Here is a 27,134-nt window from a genome sequence, read left to right on the forward strand (position 1 = left end):
TCCCCATCACACAAAGCGCACAAATCGCTCCATTATGTTGACAAAAGAATTTGTAAATGTACAAATGATTGAAAGCTAATTCTAAATTTGTTCGTGTTGTATCAATATCACCCCTCTGTTAATTTTTTGGAGGCATATTCGGACACATTTCCACATCTGCCCAGCATGTGAAAAGCAGAGCTCTCAGTCTTTTAGATAAGAGTGAATTAAGTGACGGAAACTAAATTTGTAAGTCAAGGTACCGCTGCGTTTGTAGTTTTGGTCGAAAAGAAGTTCATCCAAGCAGAAGGGCGAAGCGAGAGTTAATCGATATGCAGTCAAGTAGCATCACTTTGACTTCATTTTAAGTTGACATCATTTCAAAGGAGAGAAAAATCATTAAAGGAACTACCGGGAATGATGTGGGACACGTTACATCAAGTTATTGCAAGGAGTCTCGTGTTTATTTCAAAATTAAAAAAATCCATGATTAAAGCAGCGTTGTCCTTACCAGACGTTTGCAGTTCGCCAAACTCTGGAGACGGGACGCTGAGCAAGTGAACAAATCAATAGTAGATTACTCAGAAAAAAAAAAAAAAAAAGATGAACATTAGGATCCCGCCGCATGCATCATTGCAGTTTTCTCAAGCAGAAAATGGGCTTTCAGGCCTTAGAGCAAGGTTCAGGTGATTCCCTAGAGGGTGGGAGGGATTGTATGTTTAAGTGCTGATGCTTTTTTTTTTTCCTGGTTGAAAAAAAAAATACAAGAAACTGCAGGGAATACATTGGTACTCTCACTTATATGTTTAATTTGTTCCGTGACCATGCTTGACCTCGGTCAATATCGACATATTTGAAAACAATATTACCAATTGAAATGCCAAGAATACATTCAAGCCCCTCCCAATTTTTGTTTACATGATTTTCGCAAAGAAAAAAAGAGTACCGTTTTGTAAGATATGAATGCAAAAGCAAAACAAAACAGAAAAAAAAAATCCATGCTCCTTGTGAGTGTCTTCATTTTGCATTTGTAAGTTTGACACTTTGACCAACAAGCCAACAAGATACCAATATATTTCTTTGACAAGTTATTGGTTTCCAATTAAAGTCGATCCGATACGTATATCGATACATAAAGTGGAACCATTCGATTCAGTTTTATTTCAACGTGATTACGATTTGACTCGATATATCGAGCGATCTTAACAATACTGAATGAACTGTATTCTAAATTGGACATTTTGTGTCGATGTATACATCAAATCACATAATTTGAATCAACAGCCATTTTCCCATTCAAATGGTTTCTTTTTTTAACGACACCACAATTTAATTCTTACGAGTATCAACATTGTACATGTCGATTTCCTGTAAGCTGGAAGCGTCCGTGTCATCCCCGACGCTGCTCACACTGTTCCTGAGAGCGATGCTCCCGAGGAACGGATACACCTTCTCACTGAACAAGTCCCTGATGTTGTAATAAGGAAGTTCGGGGTCCGCTCTCTCGGGTTTGGGGATACACTGGCTCTCCATGGCCTGGTTCCTCTGGTAGTACTTGGAGAATTTATTAAAAATGATGGTAACGGGCAGCGCCACCACTAAAAGTCCGCAGATGATACACAAGGTGGCGACTATCTTCCCCGCCAGGGTCACGGGGCACGTGTCCCCAAAGCCCACCGTCGTCATAGTGATTGTGGCCCACCACCAACCGGATGGGATGGTGCCCAAGTCCGTGTCTTCTTCCTCCTTCTCCGCAAAGTAGATAAGGGCGGAGAAGATGGAGATCCCAACGGAGAGGAAGAGTAGAAGGAGGCCCACCTCGTTGTAGCTGTGACGCACGGTGGCGCCCAACGCTCGCAGCCCGACGGAGTGCCGAGCTAGTTTGAGGATTCGGAGGACCCTCATGAGACGGAGAACCTGAACCACTTTGCCCACGTTCTCGATGTCCTCGTTCTCCTCGGCGCCCTCCTCGTCAGCCTTTTCCAGAGCCAAGGTGGCGTAGAAGGGCAGGATGGAGGCGATGTCAATAATGTTCAAGGGGTTCAAAAGGAACTTCCTGCAGGACGGGGCCACAATCAGCCGGAGGATGAACTCCGTGGAGAAGCACACGATGCAGATCACCTCCAGGATGGCGAGCACGGGGTCCTCGATGGGTTTGTCGTTGTCGTCCACGCGCTGAAATTCAGGCATGCTGTGGACGCACATGGCGATGATGGACGTCAACACCACGCTGAGGGACGCCAAGGCGATGATCTTCGACGCTCGGGAGTGACCCGGATCCTCCAGACGGAGCCACAGGTAACTCCGCCACTCGGCGCACCACGTGCCCTCAAACTTGGCCAGGTCCTGATCCAGCGCCGACAGCTCCGCCAGAGACGAGCTGATGCTAGGCTGCCGGCCGTCCTCGCTCATGGCGTCCCAGTCCCGATAACGGATGTAGTCCTTCCTCTCGTGGAACCAGTTGCTGCAGCAGTCGGCCAGGTGGAACTCCTGCACGCCCCAGTATTCAATCTCCTGGCTGAAGGAAAACACACACACGTCCTCCATCATGTGCAGGCGTCCCGTCTGGTAGAAGTTGAGAACGCAGATGAACACCCGAGGATTCCGGTCAAAGTAATACTCCTTGTCGGCGGCGCTGTAGTCATCGCACAGCTCCAGGATGGCCGTCTCGCTCCGGCAGTGCAGCAGTCGGGCGAGACGCGTGTGCGGGAACTGCCGCAACGTGTCTCCGTCCACTTGGAAGTGGAGTCCGCCCACATTGAGGCGAAGCTGCTGCTCATGGTAGCCGCGTTTGTGGAGGATTTGCCCATAGCCCATGGTCCTGAGGGCACAGAGGGAGTGCAGTGGTAGTGGAGAATACATTAGTTCTCCGAAGGAGAGAAATCAATAGTGCACACACGGGAAACGCTAGAAGCAGGAGAGAAGCGGCAGGAGGAACTGTCACTTCTTGGAGAGATCAACAGGATTACTCACAGAGGCAACAAGTTGACCTGGAAATACTTTTCTCATTTTTCCCGCTTCTTTTTCTTCAGTTATGTTCTCCTCATTAAATCACAATTTCATAAAAGCAACAGAACCGATTCTATTAACTTCCAATTGGATGCGAGGTGACAACTCAAGCTACCCACCAGGATTCGGATGCTCACTTTCCATCAAATCGGACTTTGTGCCAAGCCTGCGGTCACATTCTTGTCCGGCTCAGTGCGTTGAGAGGAGGAGCAGCGGCTGCATGAGGGGCAGATGGAGGAGAGACGGAAGCGGGACATGGCGCTTCTTCACTCGCCTTTTACAGTGTGCAGGGAGGGGCCGGGAGTGAGAGAGAAAACGGCGTGCTGATGTGTGGGAACACCCAGTGGGGGATGATGTCACGGCCCATGTGACCTCATCTTACATAGAAAGTCGGAATTAAATGTTTTTATTGAGGACATGTTAAATAAAAAAAATGACTTTTTAATGGCCTCTATAAAAATAGTTATGTCTTTGGGGTGCCATCAAGTGTAGAATGAAGTCACCAAGTCAATCGTTAATTATCGGCCTAGTTCTGAAAATGTTTCTGCAAGCGAGTCGTTCTACACTTTGTCCACCAGTCAGTTGGCAAGGAACCAAAGAGCCGCTGTCATGGGAGTGATTGCTATGCCGAGTTTCAAATTTGGCTTGAAGGAACAAATGATAGCGTACTCCCTATTCTGCCTAGCAACAAATGACAATGCAGATACATAGCCACTAGAAAATAGATTATAATTGAAAAAAAAAAAAAGCAGCAATCATTATCATCAATTCTGAATTTTTAGAGCGATCGAGGACATTTACGTGCGACAAGTGAAGCCCACAAATGTGACAAATGTCTTCAACCAAGGTCGGCCTCATCGGCGCTATTGCTGAAACCTTGACGAGTGTCCTCCGGTGACACCCACTAATAATCATATCATGCGAGGTGTCAAGCAGTTTAAGCGTCACTCAGGCCTTGATGGGAGATGTGATGTCTCAAGGTTTTATTGTTTGGCTGCCCCTCAACACCTGATTTGATTAAATTCGCCTCCAAAATTGACGGCACATTTTAGGCCAATCCCAAAATTTCACTTGCAAGCCGATAATCATCAGCCAAGTTCTTACCTTCATCCTCTCGGCTTAAAGGGCCAGCACACCAGCCCAACGTCCAATCAGATCCTTGCTGACTTTCGCTCCATCAGGTTCTGATGCAATTCACCTGTGCGTAGTGCACTGGCAACTTCCTGTTTCTGTCTTAAAAGCTTGCCGTCACATCCCAAGCATTCTTATACGCTGCAGATACGGACACACGGTGGTAATCCGTTGCACTTTTTGTGTCATGGCTGCTGCATTTGGATTTGGGTTTGTTGTGTTTCCTCTTTGGCCTTGGTTTCTCATTTAGCCTTCCTTGCTTGAGAGAAATTCTGTCTTTTCCAGGTGGCTTTTTCTCCTTTGTTTACTTGGAAATGTAGAGGGCCGAAAGCTGTACACCCCGAGTAAGTTAATTAATAGGAATTTGTTTACACCTCCCTCCCCCATTTTTCTTTTTAACGCAATCACTTCATTATGTCATTTATCTTAGCGATCAACACAAAATGCCTGGGAAATATCCTGCGTGTCGACGTTCGTCCACTTCCTGGGCAATTTCTGGAGGTTTCTGTTGTTGTTGGTAAGTTGAACGAGTCTTGGGACATGCTGATTTTTTTTTTTTGTTTGGCGACTCTGTAAAGCAGGTGTGGGCAAACTATGGCCCGGGGGCCACATGCGGCCCGTTAAACGTTTTTATCCGGCCCGCCAAACTTGAAAGTAAGTATAAATAAATGAGAGGGACTCTGTACTTGGATTGCTGCTTTAGAGTGCCTCGTTGTGGTGCTTGTTTTTTTTTTTTTTTTTTTTAAATGGGTGTAGTTTCAGTACTCAAACGGCATATGAGAGCAGCCCATGTCTCCCCTCATGAGTTTGCTTGCAGCCTCAACACTTTGATTTGAATTTAGCAGGGATAACATGTTAAATTTAGCCATTATCATTTTACATGGACCGTTTTCGTTTCAGGTAACTCTGCTGTTAAGCTTACACGAAGTTTGGCATCTCGATGTGGCTTCAGTATGACTTACAAGCAAGGAACCATCATAATCTACGCCTCTGTTCACAACTGTTTTGCTCAAAGCACGGTAGACACGTTGCACATCTCTAACCGTGGCGCATGTCATTGTTGTTAACGAATATAATTTTTTTTCTTCTAGGGGGGTGGTTTCTCGACAGTGTTAAATCTCAGGCTCTATTCTAACGCCGTGGCTCAAGATGATATGTACCAGGTGGCTGAAACCTGCTACTACAACTCGCCGGCCTTCAGGGAGGTAGTATGCGACCGAAACTACATGGAGGTAAGTCGGGAACGGGCAACTTGATGGTGGATGTTAATTTTTCATCAGTGCGACTTGGACACAGCGGCACGCAGTTACAGATGTGGGATTTAAAAATGTTGTTTTTAATATGGACAAATGTTCTTTAAAAAAAAAAAAAAAAAAAAATCATTTTTATAATTTCATGTATAAAAAAAAATCCCGATTTCAAGAAAAAGTAGTTTTAAAAAATCCACAAAATATTCAGATGCTGAATCCACTACTCTGCAAGTGCAATGGACTCTTGTACATAATAAAATAAATAAAATTAAATAAAAAAAAAATTCAAGGGTGGCACAAAATTGCTAAACATTAAGTGTAAGAACGTGTGCATACAAATATAACAAAATATATATTTTTTTTAAAAATCAGTCAATGTTCAGGTGCTGAGCCACAATTATTCAGGAGCCCAATTAAATAGAGAAAATACTGTTTGGATTGTCTACCCCTTAGGTAAGTAAATGCAACTTTGGCTCTTCAAGAGTAAAGCGGTGTCTGTATGTGAGCATCTCGGCTGAAACACGCAACGTCATTGCTCACTCATACCTTGACCTCATTTCCAGGTGTCCGTGAAAAGGACCGTTCCCGGTGACCATACCCTGCCGCATGGTGTTCGAGAGGTCAGACAAACCCACGATCGCTCAAACCTCTTCCTGAACGCTCCATTTAAAAACTGTCCCGACCTTTCCAAAAGATGCTGGCTGACTCCCGAATGAAAATCTCATCGCTGGTGTTCTTCACGCCGGAGGAGAAAAAGATGACATTGCCAGAGGCGCACAAGGCCGGCTACGGGATCGCCAACACCGCCGCGAGGCTCGTTCTGCGAAGCTCCAAATCTGCGGCTGAGACGTACATGCAACATGTGAGTTGACGGTGGAGCTCAAATTTTGGGCAGAATTTTGCCACCTAATTCATATTCCACGAACGGTATTAATCAGAAAACTTTAATTTTTAAAATCTTTTTTTTTTTTTTGCTCCTGCAACCTTCAGGTAGCGGGAGTGCCCATGTCAGTGCTGCAAATCTCCGCCATTTTTGAAAAGAAGTGGTTCAGAAGCAAGATTGACGCTGCTGCAGCTTGTCCACTAGTAGAAGGTAATGAACGCGTGGATGTTGCCGTCATCACACCTACGGGAATTTATTTGGACTATGCTGTACTGCATATTAAACATACGAGTAATCAGAACTCTAAGGCGAGTAAAAAAAATTAAAAAAAAAAGAGTCCATACTATCTCAAATGGGAATTTGATGCTGTCAGCATGATTGCGTAACTCTTTCCCGCCGTGTTCTAGGAAGCGTTTACTTCACGGAGAACATGATCAGCTGGTTCCTGCCCACACGCATCGACCCGCTCATTTCCTCCGGCCACTTAAGGCTTCTGGAGGTGAACCTCGGTGTGGACGGGAGGAGGCTAAATGCCGACGAGGTGTCGGCCCGCCGTTACAACGTGACGGTTGACAACATGTACATCATGGTCCAAATTCCCATTGGGTCACCTGGCGGCTTCTTCATGGTCTGTTGAAACAAATTTTGAAAGAATTGTTTATTTTTTCTCTCTCCTTATTTTTATTATTTTTTTTTTTTTCCCCTCTTCAGAGTCTTGTCCATAATAATCAGTATTTGGTCTGTTACGTGATTGAACCCATGCTTGAGTTGCTTTGGATTGAGGACGCCACCAATGAGGACACCAGATACAAACTGCTCTTTCCAATCATGACTCCGCCAAAACCTCAACCCTTAAAAGTCCAAGACAGTGAGAAAATGATTATCGTATTCCGATGCTTCATTGCATTGTGAACTTTTCACCCATAATTTACACTTCAATTTTTTTTCCCTATGCCTTCTACAGACACTTTTCCAGAGGAAAAACTGTTCAAAGTGCTGATCGGGCCTTTCGCAGCAGATGTGGCTCTTCTCAACATCACCTTCGGCGACGAGGTCGTGTCTATCCACAGCTGCATTAAGCGTGGCTTCAATGTGCAGGAGCGCCGCTCGCAGAGCAGCGGCTTGAAGTTTATCTCGCTCCAAATTCCCTTCACGGACCCGGTCGTCCAACAGGCGGTCAGTATCACGCTTGTATGCTGGAAAATCATCTGTAAGGATTTAAAAAAAAATTTTTTTTATTTATATTTCCTGTAACAGTCAGAAACGGGGGTTACAGTCTACTCGCTGCACATGATTTTCGGTCTGGTGGTCCTGCCCAAGTTTATGGCATTTTTTCACACGGCTCATCTTGAAGCTAAATTGGGTGGAGTAGGTGAGAAATTTTTTTTTTTTTTTTTTTTTTTTTAAATGATTTACGCAACGTTGTGCCACATTTCTTAATCTCAATTTTCAGTTCACAGCAAGACCGTCATCCAACCCCAAGTTGCTGGCGGCTGCGACGCCACCAACTTCTACATTCTGGTGCAATTTGGAACCAAAGGCCACAACTTCCAAACTCATCTGGGAACCCGTACTTTAAATCAGAACCTTGCTCAGGAATACCGTTTCACCAGCAACGGAACCCACTTCAGTGTAGTGGTGCCGTTCTCCGCCCCTGATGTGGTCTATGAGGTTTGTACTCAAAATGTATACAGCAACGCTGTGATTTAAGAGTTGTCCATCGAATGTTCGCCCAATTCCCCTGCGCAGGCTATCGAGGGATCGTCTATCCGAAGCAGACTTGACGTAACGTTGATAAACCCGGAAACCGATCGCAACGTCAACGACTTCAGTCTGACTTGTCTCTTTCCCTCAGTGCTCACAGGTTTGTTTAAAACTTTGACGCTTAAGCGACCCATCGCGATGTTGAAAATAAGACGACACATGATTGCGATATCAAGTCTCTTTTAATTGGAGATTCAGTTTTAGGTTCTAATCATGACATTCTTTCAGCGTGCTTACCCAATGGAACCATGACCGCCCTCGCAGTCAAACTGGAGTCGGTCCCCAACCTGAACCCTCGTGAGCTGACCCTCCTCGACCCGACCTGCGGTCCCGTTTCCAGTGATGACCGCTTTGCCTATTTTGTCTTCTCTGGCAACACCTGCGGGACCACCAGGAAGGTAAGATGGACTGCCCCTTACTGCAGAATGCGGAATCTGACTTTCTGTTCTCCTTTAAGTTCACATCCAATTCGATGCTCTATGAGAATGAAATCGCCCTGCCTCGTAGACCTGGACCGCGTAAAAATGTCTCGGGTGATGAACCAGAATATGAGTAAGTTGCGAGACCCTTTTTTTTTTTTTTTTTTTGTGATGAATAGCATCACACCATATTTGAGTGTTCTTTACTTAAACCCTCACACACATAAAGATGACTTATGAGAACATTGGCTGTAACCTTGCCAAGTGCACGCCATCTTATAGCTCGCCAAAGTGACTATTAAAAAAAATGACATGAAGTAATAAAACCAGTCATTGCCGATGTAAAACATTCGGGATCACTTCATGGACAAGCAGTCATCAAGCCAAATTTTCACCCCCCCACCCCCTTTTCTCAAGTTTAAGGGTTTCATGTTACTATGACGTCAACACGAGTCGCTCCGTGGCCTTCCATGCCCGACCTCGCAGGAATGATCCGTATATGGAAAACGGAAGAGGAAAGCTGCAAGTGGTACTGAGGCTTGCTCGAGGTATGTAACCTTGTTTGAGCTTGGAATAATTAAAAAAAAAAAAAAAAAAAAAAAAAAAACTACTTGGCAATTTATTTTTTAAATCCTTGGATTGTTCATTGTGGTCAAACTTATGACTCACTTTGGCAAGTTAAAGCTCCTACGACACTTTATCGTGGCACATCCTCAATGTTCTTGCGGTCACATTGAACTTTTCTATAAACGGTGACTATGCGAGACATTAACGAAGCTCCAATAGCACTGACGGCAGATCTCTGCCAAGGCCAAACAATCTGGAACATGTTGACATCTCACTGCAACATTTTGGTCCCGATGCAAGTGGCGTGTAACTGAAATGAATAAATTCGCACAGAATGGAGAAGCATTGGCTCATACTTGTGATCACCAAATGTTTGTAAAAAAAATGCACAGAAAATCACTAGACTAGTTTTGTTCCCCAATTAATTGGTAAGAAAGATGGCACAAAGACAATAACAGTCCTCATGATCCCTTGCCTAATGTATCGCAACAGGTCCTGGGGTATAAAAAAGCACCCAAATCTTAAAAAAAAAAATAAATAAATAAAAATTTAAATTAATGTACCCAAAGGCAATCTATAAACTCTCGATCTCTGACCTTATGACAGATGACTCCTACAGTGCATTTTATGGCGCCGCCGACTACCCCATCTCAAAGTACCTGCAACAGCCGATGTATTTTGAGGTGGAGCTCATGAGATCCACCAACCGGAAAGTGTCGCTGGAGTTGGAGACCTGCTGGGCCACAGTTGGCAAGGATAGAAAATCCCAGCCCAGATGGAATCTGATCATAAATGGGTAAAACATTAAAACTGTCAATTTGAGTATTTTTATTTTTTTTTTTATAAATGATTTTTGTGCTCTACAGCTGTCCAAACCCAGTTGACCCCAACCCGGTGATCTTCCATCCTGTGTTGAAGGATGACAGAGTGGAGAATCCATCCCATATAAAGCGCTTTGAGATCCACATGTTTGCCTTTGCTCAAGACCAGGACAACCTGAAGAAGCAGGTATTTTAGCTCCCACCACCCCACCACACCTGAAATGCAAAATTGAGGAAGACTGACCAGTCTGTCATTGCAGCTTTACGTCCACTGCAATGTGGTCATTTGTGACAAACGGAATCGGCTGAGTGAAGCATGCAAGAAGAGGTGGTGTTACAGTCGGGACAAGAAGATTAAAGGTGGGACAATATTTGCTTAGCATTTTTAGAATGTAACAATAATTTAAACATCTTTCTTGTTCCAGTTCAAAAGAGAGCAGCTTCAAATGAGCAAGACCTCATGCCAGTGTCTTCTGGATGCATCTATCTAAATTGATTAAAGTGTTCTTTTTTTAAACATGACATTGCAATGGTGTGCTTCTGTATCAACTGTTTCTGCAAAATAAAAAACACTTTCATAAATCAAGCATGGTATACAATACTGGCTTAACATAAAGAAAATACATTTCTAAGAATTTTTATATAATTACTTGGTTATTTAAATCCTGGAAAAAATATCCTGTTGTACAAGATTGAGATGATGAAACACCTCATTTCTTCTGCCATGGTTTAATAAAGCAAAAGGCACTGTCCACACATCACCAGTTCAAGAGGCACAACCCTGTTTGTCCACCCCTTTTCATTTTGTGAGTGTAGATAGGAGTAAATTTAAATTTCCATCAAGGGGTTTTAGTTGAAATAATTTGAAAAATATACAACTGTTACAACCAATGATTTTTTTTTTTTTATTGGATGGCCATTTGCCATGTATGCATCTCAAAGTTGAAGTAAATGTAAAAATATTCTCAAACAGGACTGTGGAACAAATACCATCTTAATGAGGAAAATCCCACATTGATCACAAAAACAAAAGTAATTGGTTTAGCAATTTTAATGAACTCTTGAAAAAGGCTTGGCCAAAAAAATGAAAATAGTTTGACCCATGGTGCCTAATTAGCATCTCAGTTGGCCTATTTAAAGGGTGACAAGTTTGTTGTGGTGTACCTCATTAAGTTAAGACCAAAGGAAGCAAATGTCAGGTTAAAGGCTGTCAGACTCCAAGCAGTTTGACATTCCTGTGAAAAGCTGCACATATTGAGCATTTTGGCAAATTGAGATGGCGAATATGAATCATACAAGGCCAGAATAACCTCCAAAGAAATTTAATGTACTCAAAAGGTCAACATACACTTGGTCAGATGTCAGTTGAGCCCAAATGGATTTCACAAGATGACTGAAAAAACCACAGAAGACATTGTTGAAGCTTGAGTAAATTTGGTTTTAAGGGCCCAAGTTTTTACCCTAGTCATTTTTATCCCCAGTGTGCCAATTTTTCAAAGTTTAAATGTTTTAAAACATTTTTAAAATAGTTCATTGGCAGGTGTAATTTACCTCTGCCAGAATAAAGTTGTGACCACTAGATTTCTCCTTCAAGCAACCATGAATTTACAATTTTTTTTAAATGCAATGACTAGACCAATTTACACTTGGTACAAAAAATATCCAAGAAAGCATAGTCTTAAAAATACCCAATATTCTAGTCATTAAGTAAATGGGCAATACTTTCAAAATACATTTGACATGAAAGTCATTCCCTGGTGCTAGGCAGTTTGTAATTTCATTAAACACAGTCAAGTACCCAAAACATCCAAATGGGGGGGAATAAATAAAAATAAGTTTATGCAATGCCACACTTTTTCACTAAACAGATTCATTCATTTTTTTTTTACCAACTAGAACATCACAAAACAAGTTTTAGTTTAAGAATCTTTATTCAGCATTAAAGAGGGGAATTGGTCCAGTTGAGATCTGCCTTTGCTGGGTTGCATCTATGCTTCGTCGAGCTGAGAGAGAAGCAAATGAGTTAACGTCACGTGGGTGAATCAGTCAATAGTTTAAGACTCACTTCTTTTCAATCCTTTGATCCCATGAAATCCAGAAATGCCTTGACTGCCACGTGGACACTGCCCTCTGCAGACGCCTTCCGATTTGTCGTTTGTTTCACATACCATCGCATTACAGTGGATGTAGAGCTAATTTTTGAAAAAAAAAAAATAAAAAGCGTTAAAACACTGTACAGGATTTACCTTTCGACGTTTTAAGGCGTGTACCTCGTCTTTAAGAACCGCATCATCTTTGGTAAAGGTGAACATCTTGATGGAGAAACGCTTAAAGTGGGTTGGGATGTTGACTCTGGCATCAGCCGTGACAGGATGGAAGAGTGTAATATAGGTGTCATCTTTGTTCTCGCAACTGTTGAGTGAAGAGAAAGTAAAAAAATAAAATAGGGGGGGGGGGTTGCGAAACCAAAAAATAAATACTCACGTGTTCACAATGACATCCCAACTGGGCAGAGAATTTGAGTCTTCATGAGCGGTGGCCCAGCAGCTTTCCAAGACGACCTCCAGCGCAGGATCATTAGAACGCATGAGCTCTACCTCAAAGTACAGCGGCTGCCTGAGGTATTGCGCAACTGGGTAATCCTCAGCTTTGTAGAAGTAGTTATAGGAGGAGTCTGAAAGGGGGAAAACCAAGTTAGTCATACTCCTCAAATTTTGCCATGCATTCTTACCATGAGCAAGCCTCATTTGCACATCAAGTCGTCCCATTCCAATTTCTGCCGAGGGGTACGTGTTGTGGGATTTGTAGCCGAACGCGACAGACTGAGTGTCATTGAGCATGTAGTAGCAGGAGACAGTTTGCCTGCAAGAGTGAAGGATGCAGCTGAGGTAACAATGCATTTGAAATGCTGAGTGATAATCAGGACGACCGCTTGCCTATAGTCAGGATCATTAGGTGAGACGTAGGTAGCGCCTTTGTTGGTGTAATAGAGACCAATCTCATTTTGGTATAACATGTAGTTGTCATGGAACTGGTGAAGACAAAGTATTATCACGCCAACATTGTAATGCAAATTGAATATTTAAAATAAATTACCGTTCTAGTGGTTCCACAGCTATCACCACTGAATGAGAAATAAGCGAATCGGTCATCACTGAAGAATGGTTTGCAGGACTTGTCCTTGAGGGTGAGCCAACTGGGCATGAGATTGGGAACCGTCTCGAGCTTGGCAGCCAGGGCGGTCATTGTACCGTTTGGGTAGCACACTGAGGAGAGAAGTAAGAATGTTACCAAGTTGTCCAGTCCGCCACTGGATATTTTCAGGATTCCTTACTAGTGGTCCTCAAGGGGAAGTTGCAGGCCAGGTAGAGATCAGCAAGCATCCAGTTGTTGGTTGTCTCCCAAAGCAGCATGTCAAGTCTTGCTCGGATTGAATCTGAAGTTAAGCGCTGTGAAAATTAAAAATGGTTAAAGGCAAGTGTCAATTCAGTATTGTTACAAAAAAAAAATAAAATAAAAAAACACCTACCTCAAATGCCGTCTGTTCAGCATTAAAAGGAACCACAAGGGTGAGGTGGGTCCCATTCTCTTGCAATCGGAACGCTTGTACCAGCTCAGGTGTTAGCGGCTTGTATCCAACCAGAGTTTCAAAGTTTTTGCCTTGACTTCCGAATGTCACTTCAATGTAGAACATATGCCGATCGCATCCGCCTTTGATGGTGGGAAGTACTTTACGAGGGGATGCAAATTGCATTAACCACATGTTATAAAGACAAGGCTGCGTTTAAATGAAGGACATGTCTCACCAACATCCTGCAGTGAGGCGGTCAACTCAGCTGGGTGAGCAAAAGGAGTTTCTTCAGGATGAATCAAGAAACCAAAGACTGGATTAAGAGTGTACGTTGTAACCAAGGTCTCAGGATTCTACAGATTGAGAAGAATTTCATTTACCCACATCACTATTGCTGAAACAAAGTAGTGTACATACATGTTTGAGGACTTCAGCGACAATAAAGGGAACTTTCAGAGAGAAGCTCTTCAGGCCACCAGGATGTCGGCGCTCTTGGACAATGAAGCCCATGGCGGCACACTCTTCCACAGTGTACGTGCCGGTAGAAAATGTGATGTTCTTGAGCTCCACATCATTCAGGAAGGTGCCCACGTGAATGCTGAACAAGCGCTCCTCTGCTTTGGTCACTAAAGAAAGGTTAATTGGTAAGGTGTGTGGGGGGGGGGGGGGGGGGGGTTACTCGGGTCTACACCAACACGTTAAGGCAGGGGTGTGCAAACTTTTTGATTGGCGGGCCACTATGGGTTGTAAAATTTGACAGAGGGGCCGGACCAGGACCAGATGGAGTGTTTTGGTAACTTCTCCGGGGAGGAAAATAAAATTTTTTATATGATAATGAAAAAAAGCATTACAACAAAATATCCGTCTTTGACACAACAGTATTTAGAAAATAATTTTTCTCAAGTTTGGCGGGCCGGATTAAAATGTTTAAGGGGCCTTATGTGGCCCCCGGGCCGTAGTTTGCCCACACCTGCGTTAATGGAAGGTTTATGTTAGAGATCATTTCAATTTCATGGAAAATGTGATTTACGGTCAACAATTTGGGGTAGCCTGGGCGTAAGCGGTGTGGTGATGGGGAACAGAATCTTATATCTGGTATCTTCGTGGCTTCTCTCGGACCTCCACAGGACTTCCAGCATCGGCTCTGCCGTGTACGTGATGTGGTACTGGTAATCTGGGGCATGGCTCTGCAATTATGCAAATCAGTTTTAAATAAGTCATGTAGGTGGACATTCAGCATACGTGATATACGGCACGCCGAACCTTGTTGTAGCCGTCGGGAGAACCAACAGGGATCTCGACGACTATGTGAAAATCGGTTGCGGACAAAGCGTAGCCACGTGCGGCCATCTGACGTCGATCCAGACGCTGTCCATTAATCCCCATGTGCATCTCGAGAATCTTTATGCTTCCATCCAGGAGGGGAGTGACACGGCGGGGGATGTGCCAGGAGATGGCGTCTTCAGTGAAGAGGACGCCACCTGTCGGAAAAGTCAAAATTGAATTAAACTGATCGGAGGGAGCATTTTGGTTTGAAAGAAACTCACCTGTAGGGCAAGCAGCCACCATGTTCATGACAGTCACTCCTTCAGGTGACTCGTGGTATGCGCTGACCTTGAAAACCTCCATTGGGACGCCAGCCACCTAAAAATTATTTGTTAGACTGCAGTCGATGGGACCAAAAAACAAGATTAAGCAGGATGCTTACGTCCTCAGCATAAGTTTCCGCGGTACTGTAGGGGCTTCGCACAACCAGACGGCTAGCGGTTGTCATGGCTTCGTATCCGGCCTGTACAGCCTCATTCTTCAACATCACTACCGGCTCAGGTGTGTAGAACGTCATCTTCCAGATACCATACTCACCGGCAGCCTATTGGAGGATTTATATAAAAAAAAAAAAATTAACTGCAATTTCAAGTGCACAGACATTTAACTCATTGAGTGCCATTGACGGCTAAATACGTCAAAGATCCATTTTTTAACTCGGCTGGTAGTGAATAAGTTAATCGTAGTTTTAAAGTCACATACACTAGGGACAGCGTTCCTCAAATAGTGGTCATCACCATTGGCATCTTGAACAGGTGGGGGCATGTAGTTTGACACCTTTAGATATTTAAAAAAAATAAAACAATTAACAGTGAACTTTAGAGAAATATTGCTGAACTGGGCAAACTGGGCAAAAGCCACCCACTTCCATGTAGTTTCTGTCACAAAGAATCTCTCTGGGGGCCCAGCGGGTGTAGCTGCAAGTCTTCATCACATTATGGGTGATCACATCTGAGGGTTTATTGCTGTACATCCGCAGTCTGAGGCCGACATTAAAGGTGGCATCATCCTACAAGGACACAAGTATTAGAAGACCAACCACTCAACTAGTTACAATTTCAGCATTCAACAAAGATGGCACTCAAAAATTTGATGGCCATCAAATCAATTGTTAGATTGCATCCAAGCATTAAACTAAGTCATTATGAAATACATAATTTCAGGTTTGCACAGCTTTAAGACATCCCGATTGGGTGGCTTTCTAACTCGTCGTGCACAATACAAAATATGAGAAAAAAAAAAACTGCTACAAATTTGTCAATCAACTAAAGAGCTAGTTTAAAATACTTTTTTGTCCACATAGCAGCCCATCAGCGATGTATAGATTCTGGTGTTGCCCCACGGGTCAGACTCCATGCTGTAGCCACACTGAGCAGCCAAAGTCGGTGTCAGCACAATGTGTCGGGTACCATCTGAAAGAAGAGTTGGAAAAAAAAATAAATTTAAAAATAAATAAAATAATTGAATCCGAGTTGAACTCACTGATGGCCTCCACTTCTAGTTGGTTCCCTACAGCCAGGGCTTTGTCCAAAGAGAGCCTCATGAGGTTACCCACACAGTCAGCTTTTAAACCACCTGTGTTAAAAAAAAAAAAACACAGGTTAAACAGTAAACACAATTGAAGCTAAACAAAAATTAAACTCACTTGGCTCTGTGTGGCTCTTAATATTTGGCTTTGCTTGACTCAAGGCGATTAGAACAGCCAGCAGGCTCCGTATCAGTCTGGCAGAATAAACAGATACAAAATTTTTTTTTAAAAATAAATAAAAATTAAAAAAAAATTTAAAAAAATAGAAAAAAAATCAAAATACTTACACATTCTCTGAATTCAACATTGCAATCAATCTGAGTACAGCCACACCACAAAAAAAAATAACCGCACAGAACTGGAAACACTTGCAGCTGTCGGCATTCAAAGCCCCAGCACGCCCCACCAACTCTGGAGTGAAGAAGGGGCCGACTACTTCATTCAGGGCTCAGCACCTGTTTTATAGCTCTCTTAATTAGGATGCACAGGTAATCTGCATCAGTAATCAAGTCCCCACCACGCACACACGCAAGGTATAAAAGTTACACACAAAAAAATAATCCCAGCAACATATGCACAGAAAGTTATTCCAAGAGACTCACAAATTGTTTCTCATTCATGCTCCCATTTTAAACTACTCGCTCAACCAATGAGCAGAGCTTAATAAGAAAGCAAATGATCCACTGTGTAGGATCACAAGTGCTTTTAGCAGATGCCATCTCTTTCGTAGGCCACATTTTGGAAGGAATTTAATTTAACATTGCAGCAAAAATAACTTCCTCCTCTTTTTGACGTATGCTTTTCTTTAACCACCAAGTCATATTAACCATTTTAAAAATGTACAGTATCTTTAAAGTAAAGGTTTTGTTGCAAATCCACTTTTTTTATTCATCCGAGGAGCGGCTATTTTGCCCTGCACTGCCACCTCCTGTTGATTGAATTGACGTCACAATGCCTCAGGGCTCAGCTTGTAAACGTCCTGATGGATGACCATAAAATTCTAATTTTGCCATTGTGCTCGTCAGTTAGCAACTCTGAGTCTGAGGTTCAAGGTTTGACTCCTCCTGTTGTAGTATGCTGTAATAATACATGTATTAATGATGACAAAAATCTGCATTTGGGTTGGAATAAAGATTTTTTTTTTTACTCTATACAATAGAATAAATCTTTATTTGGGTTTTATTTCAGAAATTGGCTTGTGCAGGGACAACATTTGTTAATTTAATACAATTCTGATGAATTCAGTGTGCAATTATGTACAGAAACAACACAGGTTGGACACAAATGTTCACAGTCATCAATATCCTCTGCTCGTTTTGTCCTGTTGGTCCAGCAGAGTGCGTCGAAGGCCAACTTTGGCATCCTCAAAAGCTTCATTGAGCTTTAAAGCTTGTTGGAAATCCCTAACGGCCTCCTCAAAAAAACCTGTAAGACATTAAGAGGAGAGAAAGCTGATGGTTTTCAAAGAAAGCCGCCACAGTGGCTTGTCGAGTCAGCATTTGCAGTTTTACATATGGGACTTGGATTTGTAAATGCACAGCACCATCTAGTGGTTAAAAATGTGGACCTATATTCTAATTGTTATGGTCCTAAATTTTTGCAGTATTTTTTTTTAATGAGCAGCAACATAAATCTGATTGATTATCCAGTAATATAATTCACACATACGTAACGTATAATTTTTTTCAGAATTGTCATAATTTGATTTTGGCGAGGAAAGCAAATACCTTTCAAGTGATTTATTTTGAAGGCCGCTGCTGGAAACCGGAAGTGATTGATATTCATAGGCTGAAGCGTTTGCCCTTACCCAGTCTATAATGTATTAGTCCTCTGTTGTAGAACGCTACTTCAAACTTGTCGTCGGCCTTTATCGCCGAGGTATAATCCTCGACTGCTTCCTCAAAATCCACCCGAAAATATTTTATTTGGCCGCGGTTGTTGTAAGCGGTCGCCAAACGAGAGCCTTCGCGTTCCCTGTGAAAACAAGCCAAGTGACAGCGTCTTACTCTCGATTGCTAAATGTCAGAAATCTTAACTAGCCTCATTAGACAACAAACAACAACCTGTAATGTGCGCAGGACGAAATGAACTTGTTATAAAGCTCTTCAGCCATCTTGAAATTCTGTTTTTTAAACTCTATGTCGGCATTTTGAAATATTAGTACACACTCGTCCGCCATTGTGACCGGATGTGACGTTGGCCAATAGCGTGCCTATCCGTTTCTAGTGGGTGCGGCTTCTTGTTAATAGTATAGTAGAACATAAACATTAACTATTGTATATGTGCTGCCGATTAAGAGAATGTGTTGACTTTGTGTAAATGTAAAAGCTTTTCTTTTTTATTATGTATTTTCCTAATTTAATTTCATTTTATCCATTTTTTTCACTGCTTTGTTTCTTTTGCAGAGAGATGGCGCTGATCCCATCTGACTCACTCCATCACTGAGTGGAAATTGAACGCACGCTTCCTGCACGGGCATCACGCAACTGAACCACTTCATGGTCAGTAAAATAATTAAATTCAGTTTAATTTAAATGTCTCCATTTTCTGACACTTCGCGTGGGACAAGAGGCATGGTCAACCCCAACTGGTTGTTGGTCAATCACAGGGCTTTATTTTGCATATTGCTTATTGCCTTTAGGGTTGCAGGTGAGAAGGAACTGATCCCATCTTACTTTGAACATAAAGTAGACCACACCCTGGACTGGTTTCCAGTCAATCATAAGGCACATTTAGACAAACAGCTATTCAGCTTTTTTCTATTGCACTTGTTAGACATTTTCACACACTTCCGGGTGAAAGTGGTACCTCAACGACGCAGAGGTCACCCGGTGGCCATGCAAGAGCTTCCTTTTTGTGCCTCATTCATCCTCACACTGTGCGAAACCCAAATAGCCACGTTTGACTCTCCGTCCAGGAAGTTAACAACTGTTTCTTATTCTATGAAAGGTAAAATAACGTCAGTTCATGTGGGTTGATCCATATATTTAAATTTTTTTTTTTCTATCCTTGCTTCATTGCAGAAGCCAGTACATTAACTCATTCACTGCCATTAACGCCAATTGGATCTAGCATTTTGGAAACAAGTTCTTCCTACTGTATGCACCATTTGATTTTGCTTTATTAGTTTGGACCAAACAAGGCTGTTAAATGACCATTCAAAGTTAATTCCAATGAATTCAAAGTGCAATAAATCCCGCTATTTATTTTCACTGTTTATGGTCCCCCCCTAAGATAATAATAAAATAGATACATTTTCTTTTCCTTTCACTCATCCCCTTACAATGACCAATATTCTTCTGGCTCGATGTCTATTTAAGCAAAAGGTTGACCTGGAAGACGGAAACAACCATGTGAACTTGAAGCAAACGTTGTCCGGCGCGCAGCTCAGGAACTGACACTGCCGGTCAATGGCGTCAATGTCTGCGGTATGCAGTTTACCGGCTGAGAGACTTGACACAAAGTGTACAATTCAAGTCCAAGTGCACCCCCTGGACAACCATCCATCACACACCTTCAGTCAGTCAGTCTTCCAGGGGCATTCCTCGTGAGGGTGACTGGAGTTCACCTTTCACTACCCACCCCTTTGCTTCAATTATCTTGTCATGGAAGAGGTTGTTTTTAAAATGTAATTTCAAAACACTTTTGATACTGCGACTTGGTAGTCTTCTCTTTCCTTAAAAGGCTTCCACTTTACCGGAATTCATTGCCTGGAGTCTTTACGCGTCTTTTCCACTTCGCAGCGACGTGTCAGTCACATTCGTCTTCTTCCTCCCACTGACACGGCAGCGTCGGCTTCGCTTTCCGTGTGTGCGGTAACCATGAAAGTCGGTGAGGTTGGAAACAAACATAAAGCAGCTGTCTAGTAAAAGAGGAGACACGAGCCGACTGGAGGTAAATGTTGACTCGCGAGGGCGCACACAGAAGACGCTCTGTGTCCGAGTCACTATCAGGCAAACAAGTCAACCTGTCTCAGGGGTCACCTTTGACCCCTGAATATTGCTTGGAGCAACATTCATGGCTGTAAAAGTCAATGGTGAGGAAAACAGATGAGTGCATCCTCACATGATGATGAAGCATCCAATTGTGCTGCTGTACAGTATTTTTTACGAACATATGACATGCCATATGGGGCAGAAATAATATTTCTCTCTCACGTTCTCAAAAGGAAAAAAAAAAAAAACAAAAAAAAAAACTAAGAGGTCAGATAACGACCAGTCATGGCTCACCTGTTTTCTGTGTTTGGTCAGGAGACATTCGCAATCTGAGCTCTTAGGCACTATGATGTCATTTTCAGTCGACAGCAGGTGGCAAAATGAGATCTGGCGCATTTTACTGCTTAATTTATATTAATCAGAATATCGTGGTTAGGCGTGGAGGCAGAATAGAGCATATTATTGTAAATACAAATTTTGACTTGCCTTCCCCTTTAAGGATGGTCAATGCTTACTTAGACACATCTGTATAGTTAAAATTGATTTCAATTGATTATATTTCCTTTGCTTTCTATATTGACTCAGAAATTATACGTATGCTGTACAATTTCACTTATAGAAGACAGACAGATGACACGATAACATAAAAAGAATAGTAATAGAAGTACAATAGCAATTACAGAAACCACTTAAAAAAAAAAAACATACTTCCCTACCCTTTTTTCACATTTACCAAGCAGTTAGTCCAGAAGTAACGTATTCCCCATGCTCCTTGTGAGTGTTTTCATTTTGTATTTGTTTGTCCTGTTCAGTAAATGACTGAAAGTGCTTTGGCAGCTGTGTCTAAAAGGGCAATATATTCCTGGTGAGCTTATAATTCTTTTATTCAAACAAAAGTATCAACTCATGACAGCTTTAATATATATTTAGAAATATACCGTAATAGTTTCGTCATAAAATGTAATCCAGTTTAAATGCAAATATATATAATACAATGTACTTCATTTTCTTGATATTTTAAACAAAAAAGCAGAACAAACCATAATACAGCATATACACAATATATGCACACGAGTGCAGTTGACGTAAAAAAATATATCGAGGATTTGAGTTGTCTGTTTTGTGTAAGTAAAGTTGAACGACGCACACGGTCGTTTAAGAGCGCAGGCCTCACTGTAGACTTGATTAGCTTCTCTATGGTCCACGACAGTCCACTACACGCTTGACATCCATCCAGCAGCTACGAAGCAGCACATGTGCGCATTGCAGCAGTCCATGTCTCCGACACCCACTGGCAGCCTGTGCAAATAAAGCAAACAAATGGAAAGGGTCACGCTGTGTGGTCGCCGGGATGGCGTTTTACTGTCGCGTCAATCGAGCGTCAACACTCACCCCTTTGTCGAGCGTCACACGCGGCCCAGCGCCTTCTCAAGGCGTTCGATTCTCACTGCTACATCAGCTAGTGGCCTTGAAATCAAGGAGAGATATCTGCAAATGTTTACACTCTTGAAAATGTCAGCTAGTGCACCGTGGCAATGCGACGGGCTTACTAGACACTTCTTTAGACATCTATTTGGTTATCCATCGATCACTCACTCTATAGAAAATTTGTTAATCTATTATTCAACCAGCCAGACAAATCCAAGCAGTTGTCAGTCCATATATAAATTTTCCCATTTTCACTTCCTTCTGTGTAGTTTGTATCCATCATCCATCCATTGTCTGTCCAATGATAGACAACATAAGATGTATACCTAACGCGGCCAAGTGTGTGTATATCCTTGTGCAGTACAGTATGAAATGTTTAGAACAAAAGGATATGCTTGGTAGTTAGTTCCTGTATGGTGACCTGCGTCTGCTTCTGGAACGCCAGTCTGGCTTCACACTTGCAGGGATCCACCGCCACTTCTACTTTCTCCTCTTCGTCACAGTAAAGATAAAAGTCACGTAGTCAGTTCATCATATTAGCAAGGTCAGGTTAAAGTTCACGGCACTTACGTTTAAGGGAACACGTTTTCTGGTCGGCGTTCAAGATGTAACCGGTGCGGCACTTGCAGGAATAAGAGGCAATGTTGTTGACACAAATGTGCTCGCAGTCGTTTCCGATGGCGCAGGGTTCCAGACCTAGGCCAGGATTAAAGGATGGGCAAGCAGGGATTTGTTTGTTGGCATACAAGCAATATAATATGTTGTCGTGTCGCGTGTGTGTGTTGAAAATATTTACAAAACGTTAAGGTTAAGTTGACTGAGTTTGAAAACAATTACAATCAATGGGAAAAATTATCTCATGAAACAGTTTCAAAATAAGTGCTTGCAACAGAACCTCATTTGTTCAAACATCCGTCCGGAATAAATAACTGCACGCTGATCATTTTTATTTGCTATTTTTAACGTAGCACGACCTGAAAGTTTAGGATAAAAAAATTGAGAAATTAGATGGATGGCCCTGAAATGTCTTCAATTCATCGATTTTCCATTCCGCTAATCCGAGCTGAACCCGATTCCAGCAGACTTTGGACGAAAGGCAGACTAGACCCTGAACTCATCACGAATCAATCTCATGAAACTTATAAAAAGACAACGAGTACCTCTCACATTTGCACAGTCACCGAGTGGGAACTGGAATAATGCGGTCTGCCCCTGTCAGTGCATCGCGACACCTCCAGTCACTGACACGAAGACAATCAATCATGTTGTTTTGTTGTTGTTGTGTCATGGGCATTATCTACCCCAATGGTTTGAAAAATTGAGGTTCTGTCTTAGAAAAAAAAAAAGTACGTATTAATACCATGACATTTTAAAGAAACTGAAAGTGTAAGGCTTATGTGACACTTAAACTTTTCTTGGTAATAATTCTGCAGCTCCAATCAGGTTCCAACATCTGCAGTCCATGTAGGGGTTCAGAATTGTATTTTCTTTCCAATTTATTATGGTTTTGAAATCATCCGAAGCATAGAACGCCCCCGTTAGACTGTAGGTGCCTCCAACCGTGCGCCTAGAATCAGAGTTAATGGCGCAAGAAGGTCTCGCGGGGCCATCTTTGTCCTACCACACAGGGTCTCCCGAAACTTGGAGGTGAGTTTCTCAATAACGCCGTAGGTCTCCACATAGAAGACGTGGTCCTCTAGCGGCAAGCTGGCCATCTGCTTCAAAGACGCCATATCTGCACGGTCCACCCCGACAGCGTAGATCTCGATACCTCGGGCGCGGGCCGCGGCGGAGATCTCTCCCACGTGGTCCCGAGGCCTCCCATCCGTCACGATGATGGCCACTTTGGCGATGTTCCGCGAGTGAGGCCGGGCTCCAGATTCCTCGGTGAAAGCTTCGTTCACAGCCGTCTTGATGGCGAGGCCCGTCATGGTACCGGCGGCCAGAGGCTCGATACGAGAGATGGCTTTATTAATGTCGGGCTTGTTGAAGTGGTCTTTGAGGTGGAACTCGATCTTGACCGTGCTGGCGTAGTTGACCACGGCCACTCTGGTGGCGTCCGGACCAACCGCCAAGGCGTCGACCATTAGCGCCAGGAACGTCTTGACCTTGTCAAAATCACTGGGGCGGATGCTACGGGAGCTGTCAATGATGAAGACCAGGTCCAAGAGGCGGCTCGTGCACTGAGACTCTGGTGACTCTGATGATCGACATGGCAGCATTATAGCTATCTCAGTTTTTACACACCAGTTCTTAGCGCAGAAGAATTGTGGGTCGAACAATGGAAAAAGGGAATATTTGTGTTGCACAGAAAACATTCTGGCTTTGTGCATCGTCTCCAGGAAATTGTCAAATGATACAATATTCATTCATTTCACGATGGTCTTATCCTTTCATCATGAATGAAAAGGATGTCAGACAAGAAATAAAACAAAGATGTCACACATTAAGACGGACTTGGAATTCTTGACACCATCCAATTCAATCAATCAAGATGGTGTGTTAATGTTCAACCACATGACATCACTAATCAACGTGAGAACGGATGCATGGCATTTTGGGCTATTTTCATTTGAATTACTTCTTGCACTTTTTATTGTGACCACTCCGACTTAATCGTAGCGTATGCGGCCTTATGTAACGAAAAATGTTAGCAAGTGATGCTTTTGTAGTTTTGTTAGGAGTCCATGCAAGTTTAAAATATTCATTTATTTAATGGGGTTAGACCAGGGGTGGGCAAACTTTGTGATTGGCGGGCCACAATGGGTTCTAAAATTTGACGGAGGGGCCAGAGCAGATGGATGGAGTGACCACAAACCGCAGTATTTAGAAACTAAAACATTAAAAAAGTTTATTCATTTAATTTTTTTCAAGATCGGCGGGCCAGATTAAAACGTTGAACGGGCCGCATGTGGCCCCAGGGCCGTAGTTTGCCCACGCCTGGGTTAGATATTATTTTTTCCGCCCCGCAAATAACATATTTTTCTAAGTAATACAGAGCAAGGATTTAATGCTTCACATTGCAACATCTGGTGGGTGTGGCTTGCGTATGCTGTTGGTTTTTATTTATTTATCTATAGGGCAGTTACGATAGAGCCCTATGAATTATGCCTTGCAACAAGACCAGAAAAAAGCAATCATAATGATGTGAATGTTTGTGTCTAGTATTTTTTTGGTAGTTGTATATTTTGTCATCTATCAATGAACCTTTTTATTTTTTTCTGCGGCTATGAAGGAGAAATTGGAATGGCAGTCGATTGCTATTTTTCCAGTTATGTGGCCTACCAGCGAAGTAGGCGCCCCACCATTTTTCAAATATTAAAAATAAAAAAAAGTTTGACTAGATGACACTTACATATGTTCATATAACCATTCAATATACAACAAATACAGAAAGAAAGAAATTTTAATAATCAAGCAAACCTGACTGGTAATAGTCTACCTGTCTTCACAGGACTGATGGTGGTGGTGACGCCGCTTTGGGTACTGACCGGCAGTGGAGTGGTGGTCTCCACTGGTGCCAATGTGGTGGTCACTGCTGGCGTGGTGGTTGTCGGTGGCAGAGTCGGTGCCGTAGTTGGCACCACCGTGGTTAATCGTTGGGTGGGGGGGACGGTTGGGAGATATACCACAGGTTTAGCTGCCACTGTGGTGACAGCTTTTGTCGGACACGGCCCTTTTGGATAATAATGGCCTTTAATATTATAATGGGGGTGGTGCACTACAGACGGGGCATGACCTTTGTAGTAAACGAGGGGCACCTGTGGTACCAGTTGCCCTTTGATTTTGTGCTGATAAGGCCAAATAGGGACTGAGGGTCTGTAGTAAGTCACTGGAGGAGATTGAGGAAAAGGTGGATACACTACCGGTGGAGAGATCCTTGGTGGCTGGTAGTGGTAGTGAAACCCTCCTCCATACGTGTAGTCAACTCTGTGAACTACAGGGGCAGCAAAGAGGAGATCATTAGTACGTCAAAAGGAAGATTGTGTAAGTTGACATGGTGTAGATCAAAGCCACTATTCTACTGCGCAATACAGCACAGGTCAGTTCGCCACAGGACGGTTTCATAAATAATAAATCTTGAACAGGCTTATACCATACAATACAGTAATCGGTATCTCGACAAGCGAAACGGTTCCATTCATTTTACCGGAGTATGCTTCACATTGGAGTTGCATTTTTACGTGTTCTGAAATGTAGGATCGTATCGACGAAATATTTTAAGCACGTTTACGATGGAAAGAATGAAAATTCATGGTGTATCCAATCGACATTGAAGCCGTGTTTTCCACTCAGTTGTCAGTTCAGTCGGTCATAGTACACTACAGATTGGTAAAGCTTATATTTGTACGACGACTACTTCGACTATGAAGTGGAACTATGCAACCGGGAACCTGAAAAGGAAGTTGCTATGGACAGATTTGTGAAATGCCGAAAAATGTGCACCGTACCAAAGTGAAGTGACTTGTACTGCATGGTGCAAATGAAGCTTTTGTAACTTTCAGTGAGGAAAACAGTGCAGTGCAAAAAACTTACTCCACCAAAAGCTTTTTTGTTTCAATGATTTTTTTTCGACAAGTACCATACACGAGTGCTCGTTCTTACTTTGCTAATGGTGGCCTAAGACTTTTGCCGACAAATTGAATAAAATTGAAGAATAAGTCAAAGTTTTTTTTTTTTTTTTGTGTGTTTTTGTGCTAGCAGGATTACTTCATTTTTATTAAGATTTAGGTCAGGAGTCACACCTCTTCAAAAAGGTTTTTTTCTCAGTAATCCATCTCATGCACAAAGAACCTTGGCGGAGGTAGCAACCACTTTCTTTTTTAGCACAAAGTTTAGTGGAATTAGAAACTTAGTTGGGTTGTTTGCAACAAGTCAAGACTTTACATTGCTGCCCATTCATTTCTAGTCCATCAATTTTGTTGTAAAATTAGACACTTTTCATTGGACAGTAAAGTAGAGTTCATGCTGTACACAAGAATTTCTCATTTTATTTTATATAAAAAAAAAATATATTATAATATTATATTTTACTGTGTGCTAATCATTCATATAAAAAAATGTTAAAAGGACAATACTTCCTCTACTCTGACAAATGCAGCATAAAATAATAATTGCATCTTGTATCACGTTCTTTAAAGGAAGAATTGGACATACTTTCTGGGTTGAGCGTCCTCGTGGGTGGTCGTCCGTTAATTCTGCCCTGTGCAAAGCTCTGCGCGTTGAACTGGTAGGTGGCCAACACGTCGCCCAACATTAAGGGGCTGCCGCACACGAGACCCCACAGCCAGTACTTCATCATCACCATCATCCTCATCCCCCTTCACAATTGACACTGGTGGTCTCCTCTCCTCACAGGGTCCCCGTCTCCTCATATGAGGCGGCCCAAAGCCAACACGTCACAAATAAGTTGCGGTTGGGGGCTGGCTCACATGACCTCCTGGCCTTTTCGAGAGATGGCATGCAGGGTGGTCGAACTACAAGAAGGGAGCTACACATTCTGGGAAGGAGGGTCACGGTAGG

At 42.7% G+C, this 27,134-nt stretch overlaps 5 protein-coding genes and 1 long non-coding RNA gene across 6 annotated transcripts; 2 read left to right on the forward strand and 4 right to left on the reverse strand.

Moving 5' to 3' along the window:
* Positions 1 to 679: 679 nt before the first annotated feature.
* Positions 680 to 3,244, reverse strand: kcns3a (potassium voltage-gated channel, delayed-rectifier, subfamily S, member 3a). Its single transcript, XM_088286483.1, has 2 exons — positions 3,108 to 3,244; positions 680 to 2,800 (listed from the first exon to the last, which is right to left on the reverse strand). The coding sequence occupies exon 2, from the start codon at positions 2,794 to 2,796 to the stop codon at positions 1,309 to 1,311; it is 1,488 nt and encodes a 495-aa protein (XP_088142609.1). The 5' UTR covers positions 2,797 to 2,800; positions 3,108 to 3,244; the 3' UTR covers positions 680 to 1,308.
* Positions 3,245 to 4,180: 936 nt separating this feature from the next.
* On the forward strand, positions 4,181 to 10,378 carry LOC148316770 (uncharacterized). The gene is made up of 21 exons (XM_088286682.1): positions 4,181 to 4,329; positions 4,405 to 4,463; positions 4,550 to 4,636; positions 5,020 to 5,138; positions 5,211 to 5,351; positions 5,933 to 5,989; positions 6,064 to 6,231; positions 6,360 to 6,462; positions 6,660 to 6,880; positions 6,964 to 7,120; positions 7,217 to 7,428; positions 7,510 to 7,624; positions 7,706 to 7,923; positions 8,002 to 8,116; positions 8,245 to 8,414; positions 8,474 to 8,568; positions 8,853 to 8,983; positions 9,609 to 9,798; positions 9,869 to 10,010; positions 10,084 to 10,183; positions 10,249 to 10,378. The coding sequence occupies exons 1-21, from the start codon at positions 4,307 to 4,309 to the stop codon at positions 10,317 to 10,319; spliced, it is 2,694 nt and encodes an 897-aa protein (XP_088142808.1). The 5' UTR covers positions 4,181 to 4,306; the 3' UTR covers positions 10,320 to 10,378.
* Positions 10,379 to 11,735: 1,357 nt separating this feature from the next.
* LOC148316771 (uncharacterized) lies at positions 11,736 to 16,675 on the reverse strand. The gene is made up of 21 exons (XM_088286590.1): positions 16,536 to 16,675; positions 16,366 to 16,442; positions 16,203 to 16,295; positions 16,008 to 16,132; positions 15,586 to 15,729; positions 15,423 to 15,497; positions 15,103 to 15,264; positions 14,942 to 15,038; positions 14,658 to 14,875; positions 14,425 to 14,581; positions 13,812 to 14,020; positions 13,630 to 13,747; positions 13,353 to 13,552; positions 13,158 to 13,272; positions 12,920 to 13,089; positions 12,760 to 12,854; positions 12,555 to 12,685; positions 12,308 to 12,497; positions 12,094 to 12,235; positions 11,889 to 12,015; positions 11,736 to 11,826 (listed from the first exon to the last, which is right to left on the reverse strand). Exons 1-21 carry the CDS (start codon positions 16,553 to 16,555, stop codon positions 11,753 to 11,755), a joined length of 2,739 nt encoding a protein of 912 aa, XP_088142716.1. The 5' UTR covers positions 16,556 to 16,675; the 3' UTR covers positions 11,736 to 11,752.
* A 724-nt stretch (positions 16,676 to 17,399) lies between these two features.
* Positions 17,400 to 18,454, reverse strand: ttc32 (tetratricopeptide repeat domain 32). The gene is made up of 3 exons (XM_088286508.1): positions 18,312 to 18,454; positions 18,056 to 18,222; positions 17,400 to 17,673 (listed from the first exon to the last, which is right to left on the reverse strand). The coding sequence occupies exons 1-3, from the start codon at positions 18,425 to 18,427 to the stop codon at positions 17,546 to 17,548; spliced, it is 411 nt and encodes a 136-aa protein (XP_088142634.1). The 5' UTR covers positions 18,428 to 18,454; the 3' UTR covers positions 17,400 to 17,545.
* Positions 18,022 to 26,841, forward strand: LOC148316773 (uncharacterized). Its single transcript, XR_015840185.1, has 3 exons — positions 18,022 to 18,126; positions 18,654 to 18,749; positions 26,753 to 26,841. It is a non-coding gene; the product is annotated as an uncharacterized LOC148316773 (long non-coding RNA).
* matn3a (matrilin 3a) lies at positions 21,590 to 26,970 on the reverse strand. Its single transcript, XM_088286507.1, has 6 exons — positions 26,769 to 26,970; positions 25,054 to 25,548; positions 23,233 to 23,811; positions 22,182 to 22,307; positions 22,005 to 22,103; positions 21,590 to 21,645 (listed from the first exon to the last, which is right to left on the reverse strand). The coding sequence occupies exons 1-6, from the start codon at positions 26,926 to 26,928 to the stop codon at positions 21,590 to 21,592; spliced, it is 1,515 nt and encodes a 504-aa protein (XP_088142633.1). The 5' UTR covers positions 26,929 to 26,970.
* Between the last annotated feature and the right edge of the window lie 164 nt (positions 26,971 to 27,134).

The sequence above is a fragment of the Idiotropiscis lumnitzeri genome, chromosome 21 (genome assembly GCF_059441095.1).
Source record: "Idiotropiscis lumnitzeri isolate Australia: NSW breed Sydney's pygmy pipehorse chromosome 21, RoL_Ilum_1.0, whole genome shotgun sequence".
Classification (NCBI taxonomy): Eukaryota; Metazoa; Chordata; class Actinopteri; order Syngnathiformes; family Syngnathidae; genus Idiotropiscis; species Idiotropiscis lumnitzeri.

Bases quoted from the DNA above. Each gene is read 5' to 3' on its own strand.
- matn3a (XM_088286507.1), bottom strand. From the start codon at position 26,928: ATGAGGATGATGGTGATGATGAAGTACTGGCTGTGGGGTCTCGTGTGC. The intron at 25,549-26,768 runs GTATGTCCAATT...CTGCCCCTGTAG, and splicing joins GAGGACGCTCAACCCAGAAA to TTCACAGAGTTGACTACACG. The intron at 22,104-22,181 runs GTAAGTGCCGTG...ACTGTGACGAAG, and splicing joins GAAAACGTGTTCCCTTAAAC to AGGAGAAAGTAGAAGTGGCG.
- ttc32 (XM_088286508.1), bottom strand. From the start codon at position 18,427: ATGGCGGACGAGTGTGTACTAATATTTCAAAATGCCGACATAGAGTTT. The intron at 18,223-18,311 runs GTTGTTGTTTGT...TTGTTTTCACAG, and splicing joins TCGTCCTGCGCACATTACAG to GGAACGCGAAGGCTCTCGTT. The intron at 17,674-18,055 runs GTAAGGGCAAAC...AATGTCTTACAG, and splicing joins ACTAATACATTATAGACTGG to GTTTTTTTGAGGAGGCCGTT.
- LOC148316770 (XM_088286682.1), top strand. From the start codon at position 4,307: ATGGCTGCTGCATTTGGATTTGG. The intron at 4,464-4,549 runs GTAAGTTAATTA...CATTTATCTTAG, and splicing joins CCGAAAGCTGTACACCCCGA to CGATCAACACAAAATGCCTG. The intron at 7,924-8,001 runs GTTTGTACTCAA...TCCCCTGCGCAG, and splicing joins CCCCTGATGTGGTCTATGAG to GCTATCGAGGGATCGTCTAT.
- kcns3a (XM_088286483.1), bottom strand. From the start codon at position 2,796: ATGGGCTATGGGCAAATCCTCCACAAACGCGGCTACCATGAGCAGCAG.
- LOC148316771 (XM_088286590.1), bottom strand. From the start codon at position 16,555: ATGTTGAATTCAGAGAATGT. The intron at 16,133-16,202 runs GTGAGTTCAACT...CTCTTCTTTCAG, and splicing joins ACTAGAAGTGGAGGCCATCA to ATGGTACCCGACACATTGTG. The intron at 13,748-13,811 runs GTATGTACACTA...CTCAATCTGTAG, and splicing joins TCGCTGAAGTCCTCAAACAT to AATCCTGAGACCTTGGTTAC.